The sequence below is a fragment of the Haliotis rubra genome, unplaced genomic scaffold, assembly GCF_003918875.1.
Source record: "Haliotis rubra isolate DU_JTF1 unplaced genomic scaffold, ASM391887v1 Scf109, whole genome shotgun sequence".
NCBI lineage: Eukaryota > Metazoa > Mollusca > Gastropoda > Lepetellida > Haliotidae > Haliotis > Haliotis rubra.
Window position 1 is genome coordinate 1,916,684 of NW_025764992.1, and position 24,870 is coordinate 1,941,553.

At 39.4% G+C, this 24,870-nt stretch overlaps 1 protein-coding gene across 3 annotated transcripts in view; it reads right to left on the reverse strand.

Moving 5' to 3' along the window:
* Nucleotides 1-24,870, reverse strand: part of LOC124282742 (diacylglycerol kinase zeta-like) — a 388,746-nt gene that overhangs the window by 209,067 nt on the left and 154,809 nt on the right. The window contains exons 1-2 of one of the 3 annotated variants that reach the window (XM_046718816.1): nucleotides 20,631-20,653; nucleotides 17,661-17,696 (exon numbers count right to left, since the gene is read on the reverse strand). The exons of the other annotated variants lie outside the window; for them this stretch is intronic. Coding sequence (XP_046574772.1) covers nucleotides 17,661-17,696; nucleotides 20,631-20,638 — 44 coding nt within the window. The 5' untranslated portion in view covers nucleotides 20,639-20,653. Of the gene's footprint in view, nucleotides 1-17,660; nucleotides 17,697-20,630; nucleotides 20,654-24,870 lie in introns of those variants that run through there. 3 annotated transcript variants of the gene reach the window in all.

Genomic DNA, 24,870 nt, shown 5'->3' on the forward strand with positions numbered 1-24,870 from the left:
GATTTCCAACACATATTCACATCCGGTTACTAAAGGATCATCATATTTAGTAATATTTAATAATATTCATCGGATGGATGGGAGTAACTGCACCAAAAATCCTCAACAATGAAAACAAATCCCCTATTGAGTAAAGGTGGGTAATTAAACAAGTTAAACAACTGCCCTCATGCTGATACAAGAACGGTAACCTGGTAACCATTTGGTTCCAAAGGAATCGAAATACTTGTTTAACATGGTGCTCAGCAATATTCAGTCTATAGGACAGGAGTCTGTTAATGAATAATTCGGCACCACGCTATTGACATCATGAGCACTGTTCAGCTGGGATAAGATGGGATAAGATGGGATAAGATGTCATTTCACAGCCCTCCTGACCCTGGCCTTGTATCATTGTTGCCAAGCTGAACGTCACTTAAACAATAACTTTGAATGCTTAAGATTCCAGCTGCATGCTACCATACACCTATGAAAATACAGATATCCTGGTTGTACACAGTGTTTGGGAAACCTGTGGTTGATAGTGTGGGCCCCTAAACTATAAAGGAGATCAGCACATGAGTTATGTCCCCTGACCGTGGAGAGAGGTAAATGACTTGGTTTACAGGTTTGTTTTGTTTACGAGACCTCCAGCACATGTTGCTTTTAGGACTTTGTCCAATCTCAAAGACTCAAAAAGAAAACCCAGGTCGATAACTCACATTTTCACTTCTCTTACAGACGGAAGGGAAACGTTAGAATAGCTGGATACATTCAACTCAAATGACAAATGAGACAAACTGTCAATTTAGTGACATATCGCTTTCTAAATCAGGAACTCAAAATGTAGCTTCTTAGAGGCATTTAGAAGTTCCAGTGGTAAGGAAGGATGACAATCTACGGATGAACAACTTCTCTATTACAGTGTGAGAGACGTTTCAGTGTAGGTTTCAACTTGCTTGATAACGGTGTCAGAACCATCACGAAACGTCGTGCCCACTGCAATAAAGAAGTTGTTCATCCATATATTGTCATCCTTACACAAACATTTGATTTCGAGATAATGCATACTCAAATGAATTTCTTCAGGCTACACAGCACAAACTAAACGTTGCATTAAGACACACTCTAGCTGTAAGATGGTTGTCTGGGACTAATAATCTCTTGTGGAGACAAACTTGGCTTAATGGAGGTCAATCATATCGATGTGAGAGAACCACTGCATACTTTGTCCTGAAAAAAACACTGATAAAACCCTCTATTCTTTTGTATTACTGTGATAAGTTGTCACATCATAACTAGTAGTATGTCAGAGTGAGTGAGTGAGTGAGTTTAGTTTTACGCCGCTTTTAGCAATATTCCAGCAATATCATGGCGGTAGTATGTCAGAAGTGGGTAATCTAGATAGTGTTGGGAATTGGTTAAAATCTCATAATTGATGATTGGTTCATTACAACCGATCAATCATCGAAAATAATTGGTTAGCGTCATTTATGAAATTTGTTAATGCACAAACAAATAAGGAAAAAACAAGTAGTTCTTTGGGGTATTTTGGGGCAAAACTTCACATCTTTACAGGATGACTAGTATGTTAGGAACATAAATTTCTTGGTGTCTTTAAGATAAATTCAATCATGACTTGAAACAAGCTTGTAGTGCTTATGAAATGTAACAGACAAAACCAACCTCGTGAAAAATACTGTTTATGAAAACAAGTATTCCAGAATTGTTTGTGTTCGATTATGAGAAAACATGATCGATTGCTTGGTCGTTTAGTCACTGCGACCAATCTTTGATTATTTCAATTAATCGGACAACCACTAAATCTAGAACTCTTTCTAGAACTCTAGTTTTCTTTGTACGAAAGACTTCTAACATAACTTCATTCATTCATATTACTATGGTCAATTGTCATGTCACAACTTATATAGTAATACTATTGTAAGAACTGGGTGATCGTCAACTCCTTGAGTGATATACATAACCATATCTCAAAAAGAATGATCAATTTCCATTTGATTATTTTGAATCTTCCATCTGATTATTTTGAATCTACACATGATTATTCATTGGATCAACCACTTTTCTTCAGTTACATTTCTCAATAGTTTGTTTCTTTCCTCTGGTCCAAAGAGTCTGACAAGAGTTGTCTCCCATCAACTATCACCAAAAAGAACAAGATTTTACTCATGCTTCAACCAATATCGTCATGCCGAAAGCAAATCATGTTTCACAAGGTAGGAAAAGAAATTATTACAGCCCTTATTGAGAGGCATTTAATGACTAACAGGAATTAATCGTCATAGTTACTTATGGTACCAGTTAGAGTGAGTCAAGGGTCTTCAAGTACCTGTTAGCTAAGGTGTAAAATGACAGTCTAAATGGAATGTCTGGTGAACTCAGTGAGTTTAGTCATATTGTATGGTGCTGATGCAGCAGGATGGATTTGATCCTGTGATTAATGGATTTTGACATGCACATTTAAAATGTCGAGGAAGTTCCAACAAATGTAAGCATGTGCATCACACAATTGAATCTTCAGAGCTGTACTTCACACAAATCAATAACCTTCATGTGTAGTTGTGTAACACACTCTCAGGATCACAATACCATAGCCAGAGTAGGAGTATCAGTTAAAGGAGTGATCTTCAAGCAATAGGCAGCTGATATATCAGTAAACATGTGGTCTCTGAACAATCGGCAGTTGATATTTCAGTTAAATATGTGACCTCGAAATAACAGGCAGTTGATATATCAGTAAACATGTGGTCTCTGAACAATCGGCAGTTGATATTTCAGTTTAACATGTGACCTCGAAATAACAGGCAGCTGATATATCAGTAAACATGTGGTCTCTGAACAATTGGCAGTTGATATTTCAGTTAAACATGTGACCTCGAAATAACAGGCAGTTGATATATCAGTTAAACACATGTCTCTAAACGATCAGTAGTTGATATTTCAGTTAAATATGTGACCTCGAAATAACAGGCACTTGATATATCAGTTAAACTCATGGTCTCCAAACGATCAGTAGTTGATATTTCAGTTAAATATGTGACCTCTGACAATAGGTAGTTGATATATCTGTTAAACTCATGGTCTCCAAATGATCAGTAGTCGATATTTCAGCTAAACATATGACCTCTGACAATAGGTAGTTGATATAGCTGTTAAACTCATGGTCTCCAAATGATCAGTAGTTGATATTTCAGCTAAATATGTGACCTCTGACAATAGGTAGTTGATATATCAGTTAAACTCATGGTCTCCAAATGATCAGTAGTTGATATTTCAGCTAAACAAATGACCTCTGACAATAGGTAGTTGATATATCTGTTAAACTCATGGTCTCCAAATGATCAGTAGTTGATATTTCAGCTAAACATATGACCTTGGAGTAACAGGCAGATGATAAATCTGTTTAACTCATGGTCTCTAAACGATCAGTTGTTGATATATCAGTTTAACATGTGGTCTCCAACCAAACGGCATTTGATATATCAGTTAAACACCAGTTCTTCACGTTGTGGAATACTTCTCATGTCACTATAGTATATACTTTGAGGTTGAGAGATCTGTGGATTAAACAATCAACCAATGGTACAGCACTATAACGACATATTGACCTGTTTCAGATGCAGTTGATTGATCACATGTGAAGATGGTAGACATAATCAAGATTGTCGCATCCTCAGCCTGTCATGGAGAGTAGAACCAACAACTTACCTGAAAGAAAGAAAACAGACTTTAGGTGCAAGTTCTACATATTGTGATATAATGAGAAATAATTTATTAACCATATTTACATCGATACCCAAAACTTAAAAGTTACTGGGATCACATTAACTAATAAATGGCATTTAGAAGCAGCAAATTGTTAGAGAAGAAAGTCAGATTTTTAGTTTCTTATTCCATTGACAGAATAATGCATTTGTAAGCAAGAATACACTATTGGCTGTTAAGGAAGAGAGAAGGGGGGGCGGGGGGAAGGGAGAGAGTAAGGCTTAAGAGGAAGAGGAAAATGCGAGGAGAGATGTGTGTTTGACTTGCATTTGGAATATATATAAATTGAAAAAAAGTGTCTTAGGAAACAGTTTGCATTAGCTAGCCAAAATTTAAACAATTTTAATTATTTTTATAAACATTTAAACTGATTCCATAGTATTTAAGACATGAATATGAAAATAATGTCACAAAATCGGGAGGGGCGAGGCCCTACTAGGGTGCGCTAGAGTCTAACTTCAGGTCGCCACAACTAAATACTGTGTAAATTCAAATAAATGTATCAATGAGTAAAAACTATAGGCAATATGTTCTAAAATTGTTTAACTTCATACACTGAATATTCCTCTTTACATTTACACAAAACAAACTGTGTAAAAGAGTAGTCTGAAACTGCTTGACAATTTTATGTAACTAAATGTCTTTAAGACAAAACAGTAATTGAAGCTGCAGTAAAATACACAGAAGTTGTACAATGGACCACTTGCTGTGTGTGTGTGTGTGCCACACGCGTGCAAAAGAAGTATAAAATGTACTCATCATGTATACACAAAGAAGTATGATATGCATGTACCATGGACCCCATGTACAATAAGAAGTATGACTTGTATGTATCATGGACCCTATATACAACAAGAAGTAGTATATGTATCATTGACCTATATGGAGCAAGAGTGAGTGAGTGAGTATGGTTTTACGCTGCTTTCTAGCAATATTCCAGCAATATCACAGTGGGGACACCAGAAATGGGCTTCACACATTGTACCCATGTGGGGAATTGAACCCGGGTCTTCGGCTTGATGAGCGAACGCTTTAACCACTAGGCTACCCCGCCGCCCCAGTATGATATGTATCATGGATACTACCTACACCAACAAGCATGATATATATATGTGTGTCCAGGACCCGATGTTCACCAGAAGATGAAGCATGATATATATATATATGTGTCCAGTAGTGTTGGGAATTGGTTGAAATCTCACAATTGATGATTGCTTCATTACCAACGAACAAGCATCGACAAAAATTGGTTAGCGTCATTTTTCAGATTTTCCTATCCATGTTGTTATTGCAGATATGTATAACATGATGCAGCTTGTTACTTTAAAGTGATGACTAAAATATCATGAACATAAACTTCACAGAGTCTTCAAGAAATATTCAGTCATGGTTTTTCAGTTAGTGAAATGAGTTTTCTAAGAATTAAACACGTTTTCAGGCCCTGACAACTTCAACGATATGTTCCATTGTCAAGTATTTCAAAGACTAAAACAGTAGTTCCAAAATCGTTTATGTTCGATTATGAGAAAATGTGATGGATTGCTTGGTGGTTTGGTCACTGAGACCAATCTTCGATTATTTCAATTAATCGGAACACCACTAGTGTCCAGGACCCGATGTTCACCAGAAGATGAAGCATCCATTCAAGAAACCAGCAGCCTTCATTGGATGAATGAGTGAGTGAGTTAAAATTTAACATCCCATCTGCCAATACTCAGCAATACTCAGCAATACAGCGAATATAGCTGGATGATAGAGTGCAAGATATCCATCTTCACGCTATCAGTGATTACCAGTATGGTGTCAATCTGTACCTTGTATCATCAGTCATGTTGAATCCATCCACAAATATGTTCAAGTCAGTGTCATTTGAGGCAGAAATTTTATTGGTGTGTTTTGGATTCTGTAAATAGTGCTTTGGAGAAGCTTGCCATATTTAATTGAAGTAATATGACGGGTTATGCATACCAAAATCAGAAATACAAGTTGAGTGTGTAATTTTGAAAAAACTCAAAACACTGTACTATGGAAGACTACTTGAAACATGTGGGTTAACACCATATGGTTATGTGTGAACACGATCAAGCACTACAACAATGCAGGGGTCTTTATGAGAAAGGACCGCCTCCGTGGTGTAGTGGTTAGAGCATCCGCCTGGAAAGCGGAAGGTCGCAGGTTCGATCCCCGACCACGTCATACCAAAAGATGTTAAAATATGGTACTTGTTGGTCCCTGCCTGGCGCTCGGCATTAATGGGTACAACAAGGACTGGTCGGCTCGGAGTCAGTATAATGTGTCTGAGTGGGGTATTCATGCTTCACTGCGGCATGGTATCTCAATGGGCTAGCACTATAAAACCAGCTTCAGTCTGGGCTAGTACAAGCAGCCGCACATACACACACATGGATGTCGTCATATGAGCGAAATATTCTCAAGCACGACGTAAAACCCAATTTCACCTCACCTCATCTTTATGAGAAAAGTGGAGATGGAGGGCCAGTCGAAGTGACTGAAGCTGCAGTAAAATATACACAAGATGTGGAATACAGTATGTGCTGGGACACAAACATTCATCAACATGAAGAAACCAGTGGTGCCAACAATAAAACTGAGGCAGTAAGGTGGAGATGAAATTGGATATAACGTCACATGTTGCAGATTTCTGAGATTAAATATTGAGGTGTGTACATGTGAGTATACTGACAGTAGCCAGTCCTTGTTTTATCCTTCTCGGGCAAGAGCAAGGCAACAATACGTTCCATCAGTTAACATTTTTGTTATCATGAAGCAAGAGTTGAAAGACTTACAATCCACGAGACATCAAGGCAGTGGAGCCATGAGCTGGTTCAGCAATCTATCACAGCTGTACTAGAGTGCCACAATTGACCATTTATTTTGTTGGTTGTTCGTTGTTTAATGCCATAGTCAGCCATATTTAATGTTCTTGAAAGTGGCCTTGACAGAATCAAATCTGAACCAATAATCTACTGATCTGCCTGCATACTGAGCTTCCACCAGCATGGTTGGGACACAATGATATGCATCCATCTTTTCTTACAATCACCATCAGGTGTCTGTGACCTCTTTTAACCAGAATCCAAATGAAAGGTAATCTGGATGATCGAGGTCAACAAGGCCCCATCATGAGGAAGCTGTTCATGTAAGTCCATTGAAGTAAAGCGACTTGTTTGGAATTATCCTTGCTCTAAGTCTCCTACTCATCACATCAAGCAAGGGACAGGAAATATGGGGCAGCTTGACCACATTACCAGCTTATCAGGGGGAGATAATCCACATGACTCACATGCTACTTAGCTAGTGGATGTGATCAGGAAACTGGTAACCCCATTTACACAGGGGTGGAAATAACTTTAAAATTGCTAGTGTACTCCGGTACAGTGGCACATGTAACATCACTTGCCCTGATAATTTTTTCACTATACCGTCCGTTTTCTTGTTGATTTTTAAATAAACAACATAATTAATATTGACTGACTGACTGAAAGAACTGCAACTAACAAATTTGCTTGCCCGACAGAAAAAACACTGGACTCGGGCGTCGGGCAATGGGTTATTTCCACCCCTGTTTACAGGGCATAAACCAGAAAATCTGATGGCAGTAACAGGAAATATCTAACTGTCACACGCAGATGTTTCATTCAAACTTACAACCACTTCTCATGAGAAATTAGTTATATGTGTTTGTCCAGCTTGTAAAATCCCTGAACACCATGACAGTAACACATGCAACTGATGATAGCAGTTGTTTGACAGCCTATACAGACATCTAGACATGATGTCAAACCACTTTGATCAGAATCAGGCAGTATGAAGAAATTAAATTAAATCGTTTATGATCAATTTGGAGAATATTAGAACATATATAACCAGGATTCATACATTCAACCCAAACCCTGACCTGTCAGAAGTGAACAGTTCATAGAGTAAGTGACATCACACCTTGTTACAGAGATGTATAACTAATAGTATCACACGGGAATTAGGCATTCTATTGGTTATTACTTGGTTCATGGATAATTAAATTCATGAATACTGAAAAAGTAATACATTTTCAATTAAAATATTTTTATTACAAAGCCTTTTAATTCATGAGCATTTGGACCACAACATGGTGCTCTAGTGGTAATCTTATGGTGGGTGCTCTTAGGGGTACTTCAGAGGTACTTCAGAGATACAACAAGTGTACGCCTGATATTATAAAAAAGGTTATAACATCTCCATGCATGGTATAACTGGTTACTGTGGCGCAAAACAACATTCATTAATAATAATAGTCCATTTATCATGCGCATTTCTCCCTGCACAATGCATGCTCGAAGCGTCCAAACAATCGGATTATTATTACCCCCGGGTAACCCAAACTGCCTGTGAGGCGCTAGAAGGTTAGTGGTTACATCACTTATCCCACTGGGTACCCATTTTCTGCTGGGTGAACAGAGGCAATTGTGAACAAACTCGCTTGCCTAAGGTGAGACCACATGTATCACATGTGCTTCGTTGTGGAGCAGGACTGAAGTCCTAGAACTCCCAGGGGTCAAGCTGCCAAACAGGTCACCGATCAAAGGACTTTCTGCACCAACATTGCTTAATGTCACCTGATTGTAACCTGAGCTCTACACCACCATATTAACAGTATTGTGATTACGAAATCACACATTTTACTTCTTCAAACCTGATTAAAGTTGACTTATTAGAAGGAAGACACAGACATAATTTGGGATCAACCTGGAGAAACAGGTCCCATCTTGATTCTGTAAACATTCTCAGGCATTTGTGATTTATATTCCCACACAAGCAATGTCAAACTCTTCAACTGTCAGAGCACAAGCAGCTTGGTAACTCATATTTTTTTCTCTTCTGAAGCAATTAATTAACAAACGAGGCAGTAATTGACATATAATAGCGAGTGTGGCTGTTCCTCCAATCAATACATACCACACATCTTCCTACGATCCATACAAAAGAACTGGCACCAGCTGTCGAGCTGATCTCGACTTGACTCTCAACCAGCTTTCATGATTGACAACATGCATCAATATCACTCAAGATTGCAATAGGTCAAGTCAAAACACTTGACAGAATCATAAAATTATGATAACTGGCTTCACATGGATACGGCCATTATGTAATATTGCCAAGTGCCCGATCACCGGAATTGCCAATTTCATTGATATACTCAATAGAGAGTTATGAAGCTCATTTGTGACATGAACCATGGTTATTGCACAAATCAGGAAGGAGACTTTAGAGACTAAAAAGTCTTGACAGAAAGTCGACATCTTATTTTTATTCATGAGGCTGATCAAGAGCTAAAACATCCATCCAGCCTGTCAGACTCTGGCTGCTAATGTTTCAGCAGAATGAGTAAATTTTCTTGCAATTTTTATTTTTACATTAGTTAATAGAACATCTCTGGAATACATTTATGTTGAACATTCATTCTTTGTCAATTTGTTGTATTCAGTGACTTCTTTGCAGCAGAAACTGAGGAGAAATGGTATGTGATGGATAATTTGATTTCTATCTCGAATGAATGAATGAGTTTACTTTTACGCCGCCTTTAGCAATATTCCAACAATATCACGGCAGGGGACACTAGAAATGGGCTTCACACACTGTACCCATGTGTAGAATCGAACCTGGGTCTTCGGCGTGGTGAGTGAACGCTTTAACCACTAGGCTAACCCACCACCCCATATCTATCTCGAACTGAATCTCTAGAAAATTATGGATGAATAAAAACAGACACAGATAGCTGTCAACTATACAATGACATCTGATGTTGTACAGTTTGTTACCTCCTCTCCAATCCTCGCTATATCAGTGGTAAAGCATAGCTTTAATCTATCCATGATTTTCCCACAACACCAGGTGTTGGGCAGCATGTACCCTCCCTATCTCTACATATATCACAGTGGTAAGCACCAGGCTTTAATCTATCCATGATTTTCCCACAACACCAGGTGTTGGGCAGCATGTACCCTCCCTATCTCTACATATATCACAGTGGTAAGCACCAGGCTTTAATCTATCCATGATTTTCCCACAACACCAGGTGTTGGGCAGCATGTACCCTCCCTATCTCTACATATATCACAGTGGTAAGCACCAGGCTTTAATCTATCCATGATTTCCCCACAACACCAGGTGTTGGGCAGCATGTACCCTCCCTATCTCTACATATATCACAGTGGTAAGCACCAGGCTTTAATCTATCCATAATTTCCCACAACACCAGGTGTTGGGCAGCATGTACCCTCCCTACCTCTACATATATCACAGTGGTAAGCACCAGGCTTTAATCTATCCATGATTTTCCCACAACACCAGGTGTTGGGCAGCATAATACTCCACCCTATCTCTACATATATCACAGTGGTAAGCACCAGGCTTTAATCTATCCATGATTTCCCCACAACACCAGGTGTTGGGCAGCATGTACCCTCCTATCTCTACATATATCACAGTGGTAAGCACCAGGCTTTAATCTATCCATAATTTCCCCACAACACCAGGTGTTGGGCAGCATGTACCCTCCCTACCTCTACATATATCACAGTGGTAAGCACCAGGCTTTAATCTATCCATGATTTTCCCACAACACCAGGTGTTGGGCAGCATGTACTCCACCCTATCTCTACATATATCACAGTGGTAAGCACCAGGCTTTAATCTATCCATGATTTCCCCACAACACCAGGTGTTGGGCAGCATGTACCCTCCCTATCTCTACATATATCACAGTGGTAAGCACCAGGCTTTAATTTATCCATAATTTCCCCACAACACCAGGTGTTGGGCAGCATGTACCCTCCCTACCTCTACATATATCACAGTGGTAAGCACCAGGCTTTAATCTATCCATGATTTTCCCACAACACCAGGTGTTGGGCAGCATGTACTCCACCCTATCTCTACATATATCACAGTGGTAAGCACCAGGCTTTAATCTATCCATGATTTCCCCACAACACCAGGTGTTGGGCAGCATGTACCCTCCCTATCTCTACATATATCACAGTGGTAAGCACCAGGCTTTAATCTATCCATGATTTTCCCACAACACCAGGTGTTGGGCAGCATGTACTCCACCCTATCTCTACATATATCACAGTGGTAAGCACCAGGCTTTAATCTATCCATAATTTCCCCACAACACCAGGTGTTGGGCAGCATGTACTCCACCCTATCTCTACATATATCACAGTGGTAAGCACCAGGCTTTAATCTATCCATGATTTCCCCACAACACCAGGTGTTGGGCAGCATGTACCCTCCCTATCTCTACATATATCACAGTGGTAAGCACCAGGCTTTAATCTATCCATGATTTTCCCCACAACACCAGGTGTTGGGCGGCATGTACCCTCCCTACCTCTACATATATCACAGTGGTAAGCACCAGGCTTTAATCTATCCATGATTTTCCCACAACACCAGGGTGTTGGGCAGCATGTACTCCACCCTATCTCTACATATATCACAGTGGTAAGCACCAGGCTTTAATCTATCCATGATTTCCCCACAACACCAGGTGTTGGGCAGCATGTACCCTCCCTATCTCTACATATATCACAGTGGTAAGCACCAGGCTTTAATCTATCCATAATTTCCCCACAACACCAGGTGTTGGGCAGCATGTACCCTCCCTACCTCTACATATATCACAGTGGTAAGCACCAGGCTTTAATCTATCCATGATTTTCCCACAACACCAGGTGTTGGGCAGCATGTACTCCACCCTATCTCTACATATATCACACGGTGGTAAGCACCAGGCTTTAATCTATCCATGATTTCCCCACAACACCAGGTGTTGGGCAGCATGTACCCTCCCTATCTCTACATATATCACAGTGGTAAGCACCAGGCTTTAATCTATCCATGATTTCCCCACAACACCAGGTGTTGGGCAGCATGTACCCTCCCTATCTCTACATATATCACAGTGGTAAGCACCAGGCTTTAATCTATCCATGATTTTCCCACAACACCAGGTGTTGGGCAGCATGTACTCCACCCTATCTCTACATATATCACAGTGGTAAGCACCAGGCTTTAATCTATCCATAATTTCCCCACAACACCAGGTGTTGGGCAGCATGTACTCCACCCTACCTCTACATATATCACAGTGGTAAGCACCAGGCTTTAATCTATACCCGATACAACACCAGGTGTTGGGCAGCATGTACTCCACCCTGTCTACAATGAGTTACAGCAGGGTTGTTGATGTTTTCTACTGTACAAGCCTAAGAGACAACACCAGGTGTTTGACAGCACGTCCATCCCCCAAGTGTCTCACATAAGTATGCCAAAGTATGGCAACTGTTGACATAGTTTACCCTGAAATCCCTGTGATGACACCAGGTATTGACCCTCATCTCTATCCCTTGGGGGCAGTTAGGTAGTCTAGAGGTTGAAGCGTTTGCTCGTCACGCCAAAGACCCGGGTTTAATTTCCCACATGGTCACAATGGGTGAAGCCCATTTCTGGTGTCCCCCGCCATGATATTGCTGGAATATTGCTAAAAGCGGCGTAAAACCATACTCACTCACTCACTATCCCTCTAATATCACTGACTGACTGAGTTTAGTTTTACGCCGCTTTTAGCAATATTCCAGCAATATCACGGCGGGGAACACAAGAAATGGGCTTAACACATTGTGCCCATGTGGGGAATCGAACCCGGGTCTTTGGCGTGACGACCCTCTAATATCAACGTGGTAAAGCAGAATAACTTAATTTGTTGCGGAAACCTTACAGCAGCGCATCCTGTTCTCCCAAACATCAAGGTTGTAAAGCAAGGCAGCCATGCTCTGATCTACCCTAAAATTCCCATCAATGACACTAGGTATCGAGTAGGATGTACTTTTTCATGTCTCCGCTGGAGGCCACTTTTCCAAGTTTACATCTCAAGCTATGGTCATTACCATATCAAACAAATAAAATCTATTTTCAACATTACAAATATTCATCTCAATTTGTATAAAAACAGAGCAGACTAACATATAATTCACGGCCTTATGTTTAAGACAAGCATGTGATTAAATATTTTTAAACATTACTGATCACACTTTTACACCAAACTGTGAACATTCTGAATGATTTCTTATCATGACACCACAGAAAAGTGTTAGTCACCATAATTTGTAAAAAGTGCCAAGCCCCCCCAAAACACTCTTTTGTCTTCATTTGAACATTTTTACTAAATAGGAGTGAGTAAGCAAGTTTAGTTTTCCGCTGCCTTTAGGAATATTCCAGCAATAATATGGCAGGGGGACAGAAATAGGCTTAACACATTGTACCCATTTGGGGAATCTAAAGAGGGACTTCAGCGTGACGAACAAATGCTTCAACCACTAGGCTTCCCCACAGACTCATTAAATAGGGACCGCCTCCGTGGTGTAGTGGTTAGAGCATCCGCCCGGGAGAGTGAAGGTCGCGGGTTCAATCCCCGGCTGCGTCATAACAAAAGACGTTAAAATATGGTACTTGTTGCCCCCCCTGTCTGGCGCTCGGCATTAATGCGTACAACAAGGACTGGTCAGCTCGGAGTCAGTATAATGTGTCTGAGTGGGGTATTCATGCTTCACTGCGGCATTGTATCTCAGTGGGCTAGCACTATAAAACCAGCTTAAGTCTGGGCTAGTACAAGCAGCCGCACATACACATACACATGCACGTCGTCATATGAGCGAAATATTCTCAAGCACGACGTTAAACCCAATTTCACCTCACTTCACCTTATTAAATAGGAAAGAATTTAGAAATACCTATTAAAGAAAAAGTTAAATATTCTTAGTGACCATGAAACTTGAATGAATGACAACAATACAAACAATAAATATCTTATCATCCATAATCCTTTACATCTACCAATTCTTCCACCATGCAATCACCTATCAAAGACTATCACGGCCAGCATCCCACACAGAACCCAACCATCTGTACAGGAAGAGACCAAGGCAGTCAATAGTTGCTGAAGCTGCCTGATCTGACCCAGAGGGCAGACCAAGAGCAGCAGTGCTGAGGATCAACAGTAATGAATGCAATTAGCAGCGCCAGTGATTAACCAAGTATTTCAATGTTGTAGTGAACAGGGTCGTCAGAGGAGGTGAGCTTGTAATGTTGTTTACAGTATTCTCATTCAGGAAGAGTATTTAGGGCATCATTTTTTTATGTGTTTCACGAAGCCACCAAATTCTGAACATGGATTGGTCAGTTGGGAAAAAATAAAAAAATAAAAAAAATTAATAAAGTCAAAATTATCTGAATAATGTTCTTGATTCTCATTTATTGTAATTCTTATTACAATTTCTCGCGTTCTTTGGACTTGTGGCAGCAACTGATTAAAGATAAACCTTTTATATGATGAGACGGTACGTTTTAGGTTCAAGTCCGCAGTGTTGCAATAAAAAAAGAGAGAGTTTTTTGGGGGGGAGTCGGCAATAAAATTAGAAGGGTCGGTCTGGCGATGAGAAACACAGAAAAAAAAATGCTACCATTACTGAATGACAAATACAGGGAATATTTCAGTCTGTTTAGAGTAGTGGTGTACGATTCATAATATGCATTGATACATCGATCCATGGGCTGTCGATACAAAGTTTTACATTGTCGTATATCCATATATGATACTTTAAATGGGCAACGATACATCGATGTTTAACTTTGAATATTGCCGAATGGCGATATCTGTCAACAAAAAAGACTCACTTTTGTTTGATGATTAAAATATTTGCTTACTTATTTTCCCTTCATAAGTAAACGTTTTCTCGGAAATTCTTGCGCCAAGAACTGTGTCAGACATAGCGCTCACATGTTATCATTCACAAAGTCCATGTATAAACCTCATTATCTCATTTCCGAATGAACATTGAAAAACGCTGGCGGAATTGGACGAAATACTTTAAAATGGGTTTGTTTTGATATTCAGGTGTTTTATAGTTGTTGTTAGAATTAAATATTTAGTATCGTGATACGTACCGTATCGTCACCCTTATATTGGGATTCGTATCGTATCGCAGCTTCAGTGCACAATATTTTGGCAATATATTGTTTAGTATCATGATGTATCGTATCGCAGGTTGTATGCCAATATCAGCACTAGTTCAGAGCAATTTGTAGACAGTTAAGAGTGGTGAAGCAAAGCAATGATTGACGTCATGAGCAAGTATCCAGGGTATTGGATATGTGGAAATATTGACCAGAATCAAATGCAAAGGGTGATTTTGTTAAGTTTAGTCCATTATCTTATTGACTTGTCAACTCCAATTTCGTCCTCAAAATGGGTTAAAAAATGAAACAAGTTATTGATGGGCCTGACAGAGATTTCCTGCCTTCAATTGTGATAACAAGATTGCATGCTTTGACGAGAAAACTGCTTTTAGCTGTCAACCAAGTACAGCCTCTTTATCCCACGGTGGTATTATCAGCTGACTAGACTAAGAAAACATGGCCGCCTCTGTTCAGCGTTAATGACATCACTTCACTCTGGGCAATCGATGTGTCAATCTGTCTCGATTCTATTGACAAAATTGAATTTAACTCTGATAATTGTTGTTAGCCCGGTATGACATTTGGCCAATATGACACGATACATGCTTATCAAATGTAGCTCCTCACACAACGAGGTGAATTTCACCAAAATTGAATTATGTGAAATCTGGTGTCTCATACAAATGAAATGATGGAGAAAAGCCATGTCTGTGCAAGCAATGTATTATTATGACCCGTTCTGGCAATTGAGCCCTGGAATGAATAATCACACAATCTGGAGTCAATATGGTAGTGTTGGCAGCAAAACGAGTTCTTAAAGTCAATCTCTACTCTAATAGAGGCACCATTGTGTCATTGCCAATTCCAATGGTGCTATTCCGTCTCCACAATCAATCACATATTTCGATACAAAAACCACATTATTAGGCACCATGCTGGTTGAACACTTTCAACACCAATAAAAAGGAAACTCCTTCATCAAAATCTGAAAAAGCCAAGATTTAATGTTAACATGCCTGGAAAATTTCACAGATTTTGTATGTGAACAAAACGACTTCCGATAACACTCACTACTTTGAATCAGAGATCGTTTGGCGCCGGAAAAACCTGGTTTTACTGCTCCAAGACCTCACCATAAATCATGGAAACATGACGAGGCACTTATTTTCTGTGAAATCTTCAACCAGAATGTTCTTTCCAGGGAGGTGTTCATCTAGTTTCTATCTTTCTGTGGATATAACTTTCTATCACTGTGGATATAACTTTCTATCACTGGGGATAATGCCCCGCTAAGTGTTCTTTATAACCTGTAAAATGTACTTCTCACAGCAGTTAAACAGAATATGAGTTTGGGGGCATAGTAATTTACCGTCTTCCCAAACCAGAAACTTGTTACCTACCATGAGTGACTCATATATTTACTTGCTATTAATATCAGGGGGTGATTTTTTTGTTATATCTATTTTACCAAAATATTATTTTCAAGTATTTGTTTGTGTCTTCTTTCAAAGATAAAATCATACTAACAGTTGACTGTACAAATATATAGATTATTCTTGTAATTACTATCTGTCTAACTGCCACTGTGGTCTAGTGGGCAAAGCTTAGTTGAGAGTGGAAGGTGGAAGGTTCAATTCCCAATGCCTCATACCAAAAACCTTTAGGAGATTCTACTTGTTGTTACCTTATCAGGGGCTAAACTTTAGGGGGTAAAACAAGATAAAGTCAGCACAAAGTATCTGAGCCGGATAGTGACATGCACACACAAACACGCACACCCACACGCCAACGACCAATGAAGAGAGGAAAGATCTGCATGTCACAAAATGATCTAGGAATTTTGACAATGACTATTTTCATCCTGCATTTCTCATTCTATTGATGAGTGGGTGGGTGAGTGAGTGAGTGAGTGAGTGAGTGAGTGAGTGAGTGAGTGAGTGAGTGAGTGAGTGAGTGAGTGAGTGAGTGAGTGAGTGAGTGAGTGAGTGAGTGAGTGCTTGCTGATGGTTTAGGACTCAGGTGTGGAGCTGCCAGGTTTTCATAATGTGAAAGGCAACAAGCTTCAAAACATGAAGTCATCACATTTTTTACATCATCATGCATGAGTTATCACCTTTAGACCTCAAGATACTATTTTTTTTAAAAAACCCAAAACATCAATAATATTCTGTTCACTGAAACCATCAGTATCAACTACATCCCAGGAAATCCAGTTTGAGGACACATACAAAACCACAGTGTAAAGTAATCCTCAAACATTCAGCGAACATCACAACTATATGACAGCAGATGTTCAGGCCTGGAACAGACAAACCACCAGGCTACCAGAGTTCAACATTAAGCAGGATTTCCTGGTACATCACTGCATGGGACACCAGAAGTAGGTTTTAATCAAACCCAGGGCTTGGTATGAAGAGACAACACTTGAACTACTTGGCTACCCACAGAACAAATTAAGTATGAATGCTAAAGTAACATGACAAATGGTGAAAGATTTAAGGGATCCTGAGACAACAAAACTGGTGCCAAATACCTCAAGCCAATAACTGGACAGTGAGGGGCCTAGTGGTTAAAGTGTTCACTAGTCAGGCTGTAGACCTGGCTCAATTACCCCCATGGGCACAATTTGTGAAGCCAATTTCTGGTGTTCCAGGCTGTGATATTGCTGGAATATTGCAAAAATCAGTATAAAAGCCTATTCACTCTCACTCACTCACTCAAGCAAATATTTAATTTCAAACACTGGTCACTCAGATTTTCCTTGGAATTATCATTGCTAAGTTGCCATTTTTGTCATAGAATCCTTAATCTGGTTGCCTATGGCAAGAAGCATGGGCACTTGATGTCACACCGGTGAAGAGAAAATATCAAACCTTGTTTCTTGGAACAAATCTCTGCCTGCTGCCTTCCTGACAGAAAAAGGAAAAGACAAACTTCCTTAATTTTATATGTCTCAAAACACTGTTTGACGGCTTGTTGTTTCCTGCCACACTAAGCAATATTCAAGCTTCATGGCAGGGGGACTGGACCAGACAATCCAGTGATTGATATTATTATTATTATTATTATAGGATACTTATATAGCGCACATATCCAGGCAACTAGTGCATGCTCAAGGCGCTGATATTTTTTCCCTCGATCATTGGATGTCAATCTCAATGGCACATCGTATTATCAATCTCAACTCCCTGGGGAGTATATAACTCTTGCAGTCACTATGCGCACCGAGCTATTGTGGCTTTCTCATCCTAACGAGGTACCCATTCACAGCTGGGTGGACTGGGACACATAGTCACAGTACTTTGTCCAAGTTCACTGCACGTTGCTGTACCCAACTAGGTGTTTGCACGTATTCATGTGGCCACTATCTGGTCATATACCAACGGATTCGTGGGTTCTTTTAAGTGCACAGGGTTGTGTACTGTACACTAGGGGTTATGACAACACTGAAAGAATCTGCACACAAACTCCAAGGTTTTTACACCCGGTCACAGGTTGGCTCGATCCCGACACCTCAACCTCGCTGGATCACTAGCCTGGCGCCTTAGCCGGCTCGTCCACCGCGCCCCCAATGAGCATCAATCAACACAATTGTGATACGATGACATGCAAGTCAGCAAACCTGACCACCCAATCCTGTAACATGCCACTTACAACAAGCATGGGTTGGTCAGGACCAGTGATCATGCAGATCTTCATAGGTGATCACTAAACACTGGGAACACTGTCCACTAAAGTACTGTCGGAAATGCTAGAAAAATGCTTTTTAGCCTTAATATCTTTAGAAAGGTGATAAATGTATTATGTTGTCAATATATCAACTCACCTATAGTGTACCTAATTTTTATTTCAATTGATTTAACATTCCCATGCATTTAAAGGGCAGTTTACAGGAGAGAATTTGGTACCAAAACAACAACTTAAGATTTTTTCAGAGTTCAACAGCAGAAATCTGAAATAGTCTTTACATTTATGCTAATAATACAGGTGGTGTAAAAATATAAATTAATGTTTTTCTTAAACAAATACATGTTGAATGTTTGTGTTACTTTACTTAATTATCGTTTCTTTATTGAAGAAATATTAATATAAATGTTAAGTCTTGATAAATAAGTTTCCCGTCATGCATGCACATCTTTATCACAGCGGCCAACTATTTGCAGACGATTGTTGCAAAGGTTTATAAGTTTTTTTGTGCTTGAAAAAGACAGAGGTAAACCTTTCATTAGTATAGAAATGGTTTATTACAGAACTTGTAGAACTGTTGGTATGTCTTACCAACAAGCTTACAATATTGTAAACAAATCAGACAAGACAGGGACCGTCTCAAAAGCAAAACCGGGATGTAAAACCATCCTTGACAACTTTGACAAGGGAGTACTTAGACGGGCGGTCTACAAACTTTAGGAGAAGAATAATATATATATTCTAAAGAAGCTACACCAGTGACTTCGTTAAATCTTTGGCCAATGTTCACAACTAGATTAAACTGACCGAATTACATCCATATTTTTGCAATGAAATATACTGTTGACATGCAAAACATTTATTAAAACGTTGCACATTTCTACAATCAATCCATAAGATAACACAAGTGATAGGATTCTTTCCAATGTACAGTAATTTGTATGTTTATTTCACAACAAACACACATACACAAATGATCCCTTACATAACCAATATGTATACTATACGTACACATATTCAACATTTTGAAGAAAACATCTATTGAGATGACCCCTCGCCCGAGCATGTGCTCGGGTGTCAATTTCACCTGTCGATACCGTGCATGCTCATTAACACACGCAGTTAATGTTTGTATCAAATAACGGCCCACTACCCCTTATTTTCTAAGTTTATGGTATTTTCATCAGTAAAAACGCATTTTAGGGCATGTCTCAGAATTTATTCCCTCGGTCTACATTAGGTAGATGTTTTTAAAGTGATATTTGTTATTTAAGTAACTGTAATACCTCTGAATTTTTAATATAAGTCAAAAAGCATTTTTCTAGCATTTCCGACAGTACTTTAGTTATCCGTGAGTGACTTTGGTTTACCAGCACTTTCAACAGTAGTTCAGTTGTACCCTGGCTTGTCAGTTTAATATTGCAGAAATATTTGAAATCAGACAGGTCTTTGAAGTTTACCTGTGTGAAACTTTGAAAGCACGACAAAACATAAAAACAAACTTAGCAGCCACTTGGGATTCAAACCATGAGCACCGATTCTGGCAACCAAAGGGAGACAACACTGTATAGCAAATTACAGAGCCCCAGACCAACTTGGTTAACAATCCGTTCCAACATGTACCACATGAATGAATCGAGAAATCTCCTTGGTTGGTTGTTTGTTGTTTTACGCCGCACTCAGCAATATTCCAGCTATATGGCAGCAGTCTGTACATAATCAAATCTTGATCAGACAATCCAGTGATCAACAGTATGAGATTCAATCAACTGGGATACGACAGGTGTCAGCCAAGTCAGTGAGCCAAACCACCAAATCCTGTTAGTCGCCTCTTACGACAAGCATGCGTTACTGAAGACCAATTCAAATCTGGATCTAGCTCCTTAGTTGTCAGCTGTCTCTAACACTATAGTGTATAGTGTATATAGTTAACTTCAGCTGAATAGACAAAGCTATATATATATACATGGCTGTATTAATTTCACATTAACATTTTCCGTATCCATACCACACCAATTTCACTGTCAAGTAAACAATTTGAATTTGTCAAATCCCATGGCTTAAAAAAAACCTTGAAATGGAAACACTGACAATTATTCATTCTGCTATTTGAGTAGGTCATAAAATATGAATGTAATGAATATCGAATCACTCACTTAATCATTTCGTCATTGTATTGATAAATCCTTCTTTTAGAAAAGAAGGAAACAAACACATGCATGCTTCTATGGCCCTCAGTACATCAAAGGTTTCGTTTAACCCATTCAATTTCACAAAGACTACAATGAAAAGAATTCACGTGAATTTTGCATTTTGGATACAGAATAATTCATATGATACAGTTTTATTCATGGTTGGAAGCTGCTGCAAATGTCTGAAAATGCATAAAAAACAATTCAAAACTGGACATGTCTCGATACATGATAAAGGGTTAAAGATAAAGATGAGGTAGCACTGGTCCACTGTCCACTGATAGCAATACACCTGTGTTATCTACCTGAGACAGTACAGACAAATGAATCCAGTTTCACAACCAGATTGTACAAGCTAATCATTACTTCTAAGATGCTGGTATGTGTGTTAATGATTACTTCCGTGGTCAACACATTACTTCTGTGGTCAACACATTACTTCTGTGGTCAACACATTACTTCTGTGGTCAACACATTACTTTTATGGTGCTGGTATGTCTGTCAAACATTACTTCTATTGTGCTGGTATGTCTGTCAAACATTACTTCTACGGTGCTAGTATGTCTGTCAAACATTACTTCTGTGGTGGTAGTATGTCTGTCAAACATTACTTCTATCGTGCTGGTATGTCAGTCAAACATTACTTCTGTGGTGCTGGTATGTCAGTCAAACATTACTTCTATGGTGCTGGTATGCCTGTCAAACATTACGTCTGTGGTGCTGGTATGTCTGTCAAACATTAATTCTGTGGTGAACACATTACTTCTATTGTGCTGGTATGTTTGTCAAACATTACTTTTGTGGTGCTGGTATGTCTGTCAAACATTACTTTTGTGGTGCTGGTATGTCTGTCGAACATTAATTTTGTGGTGCTGGTATGTCTGTCAAACATCAATTCTGTGGTGCTGGTATGTCTGTCAAACATCAATTCTGTGGTGCTGGTATGTCTGTCAAACATTACTTCTGTGGTGCTAGTATGTCTGTCAAATATTAATTCTGTGGTGCTAGTATGGCAGTCAAACATTACTTCTATAGTGCTGGTATGTCTGTCAAACATTACTTCTGTGGTGCTGGTATGTCAGTCAAACATTACTTCTGTGGTGCTAGTATGTCAGTCAAACATTACTTATATGGTGCTGGTATGTCTGTCAAACATTACGTCTGTGGTGCTGGTATGTCTGTCAAACATTACGTCTGTGGTGCTGGTATGTCAGTCAAACATTACGTCTGTGGTGCTGGTATGTCTGTCAAACATTACTTCTGTTATGCTAGTATGCCTGTCAAACATTAATTCTGTGGTGCTGGTATGTCTGTCAAACATTACGTCTGTGGTGCTGGTATGTCTGTCAAACATTACTTATATGGTGCTGGTATGTCTGTCAAACATTACGTCTGTGGTGCTGGTATGTCTGTCAAACATTACTTATATGGTGCTGGTATGTCTGTCAAACATTACTTATATGGTGCTGGTATGTCTGTCAAACATTACGTCTGTGGTGCTAGTATGTCAGTCAAACATTACTTATATGGTGCTAGTATGCCTGTCAAACATTACGTCTGTGGTGCTGGTATGTCTGTCAAACATTACTTCTGTGGTGCTGGTATGTCTGTCAAACATTACTTCTGTGGTGCTGGTATGTCTGTCAAACATTACTTCTGTGGTGCTGGTATGTCTGTCAAACATTACTTCTATGGTGCTGGTATGTCTGTCAAACATTACTTCTATGGTGCTGGTATGTCTGTCAAACATTACTTCTGTGGTGCTAGTATGTCTGTCAAACATTACTTATGGTGCTGGTATGTCTGTCAAACATTACTTCTGTGGTGCTGGTATGTCTGTCAAACATTACTTCTGTGGTGCTGGTATGTCAGTCAAACATTACTTCTGTGGTGCTGGTATGTCTGTCAAACATTACTTCTGTGGTGCTGGTATGTCTGTCAAACATTACTTCTGTGGTGCTGGTATGTCTGTCAAACATTACTTCTGTGGTGCTGGTATGTCAGTCAAACATTACTTCTGTGGTGCTAGTATGTCTGTCAAACATTTACTTCTATGGTGCTGGTATGTCTGTCAAACATTACTTCTGTGGTGCTGGTATGTCTGTCAAACATTACTTCTGTGGTGCTGGTATGTCAAACATCAAACATTACTTGTGGTGCTGGTATGTCTGTCAGCTGGTATGTCTGTCAAACATTACTTCTGTGGTGCTGGTATGTCTGTCAAACATTACTTCTGTGGTGCTGGTATGTCTGTCAAACATTACTTCTGTGGTGCTGGTATGTCTGTCAAACATTACTTCTGTGGTGCTGGTATGTCTGTCAAACATTACTTCTGTGGTGCTGGTATGTCTGTCAAACATTACTTCTGTGGTGCTGGTATGTCTGTCAAACATTACTTCTGTGGTGCTGGTATGTCTGTCAAACATTACTTCTATGGTGCTGGTATGTCTGTCAAACATTACTTCTGTGGTGCTGGTATGTCTGTCAAACATTACTTCTATGGTGCTGGTATGTTTGTCAAACATTACTTCTGTGGTGCTGGTATGTCTGTCAAACATTACTTGTGTTAAACATTGCTCTATGGTGTATGTCTGTCAAACATTACTTCTGTGGTGCTGGTATGTCTGTCAAACATTACTTCTATGGTGCTGGTATGTTTGTCAAACATTACTTCTGTGGTGCTGGTATGTCAGTCAAACATTACTTCTGTGGTGCTGGTATGTCAGTCAAACATTACTTCAGTCAAACATTACGTCTGTGGTGCTGGTATGTCAGTCAAACATTACTTCTGTGGTGCTGGTATGTCAGTCACATACTTCTAGGTTTAAGCATGTCTTTAAAACATTTATTCATTGGCTCCCACACTCAAACATTGCAAAGTTACAATGCTACAGTTCACCATTAATACCATAATTATCTCCAATAACCATATAGCACAACAGTCTTTTCTCAAACACAGATAACCCATGTTACAAGGTGCTTCTATATCTACAGTTTGAAACTAACATGCATAAGATTTGATTGCTAACCATGGGCAAGGCGACTACAAGCGTCAGTGAAGCATATGATCAGAGTCTCTAAGCCTTCATGTCACCAGGCTACTTTCCAAGCATGAACTCAGCAATGATTGAGGCAATTTTTGCATGTAGCGAAATATCAATAAATTATCCGTTAATGATTGACCAAAAAAACGGCCAAGTCCCCAGGCCACTCCTGCCTTTTCAGAATTCAGCGAGATTGTGTCCGATGGCGCTATCATTTCATCCAAGCTCTGTGAGTTCAACGATAAAAAACTATTACCTGCACGCGTGATCATGTGATCTCAACTGTACGCAGTATTATATTTTTTGTCAAAAGCAGCATAGTCTTCTTTCGACCAATTGCCAGGGCAGGTTAATCTTGATTGCCAAATGGCTGGAGGGAAGACAGTTGGGGACCATCATGTTGCCAAGCTCAGGATTCACCAGTCCTTTATTGCAGGAACAAGGAAGTTACTTGATATCATCCTGTATGTTTGCCAGGAAGATCCACAATTGCAATATCCTGTCAAAAGCTAATCGGAACAAGCATTCACAATATAGTCCATTAATGTGTAGTCTGATTCAGTTCTGTGACAAAATGTTTCACAATGTAGTGATTTGTACGATTTCAGATTCCAAATTTCAAAGGAATCTTTCATCGATCCTTAAAATGAATGATGCAATTTGAAAGTTTTCATCTTTTTTATATTAATTTTCATAGAAAATACTCCATAACTTTCTGAAACCAACATCGCCAGGAGCAATTTTCATTTTATTCTGGTATCTGAGGAATCCAGTATCCTTTGGAAGGCAACATTTCAATATATTCTGTAATTAGCTTCTTGAATTAAATTATTCCAGCAGTAAAATATATATATCATTGAGAAAATACTCATCAATAGTCGCAAAAAATGTGTAAAACCCATACAGTGAGTGAGTGAATATGGTTTTACGCCGCTTTTAGCAATATTCCAGCAATATCACGGTGGGGGACACCAGAAATGGGCATCACACATTGTACCCATGAGAGGAATCGAACCGGATCTTCGGCGTGTTTCATGTGATGTCACAGGACTACCGTGTCACAACTGCCCCTGTTTGCACTATGAGTTACCATGTTCAGAGAGTGTCAAGATAGACTTGATTGTCACACATGAATAGTTCACAGAAAAACTCTTTGTAAT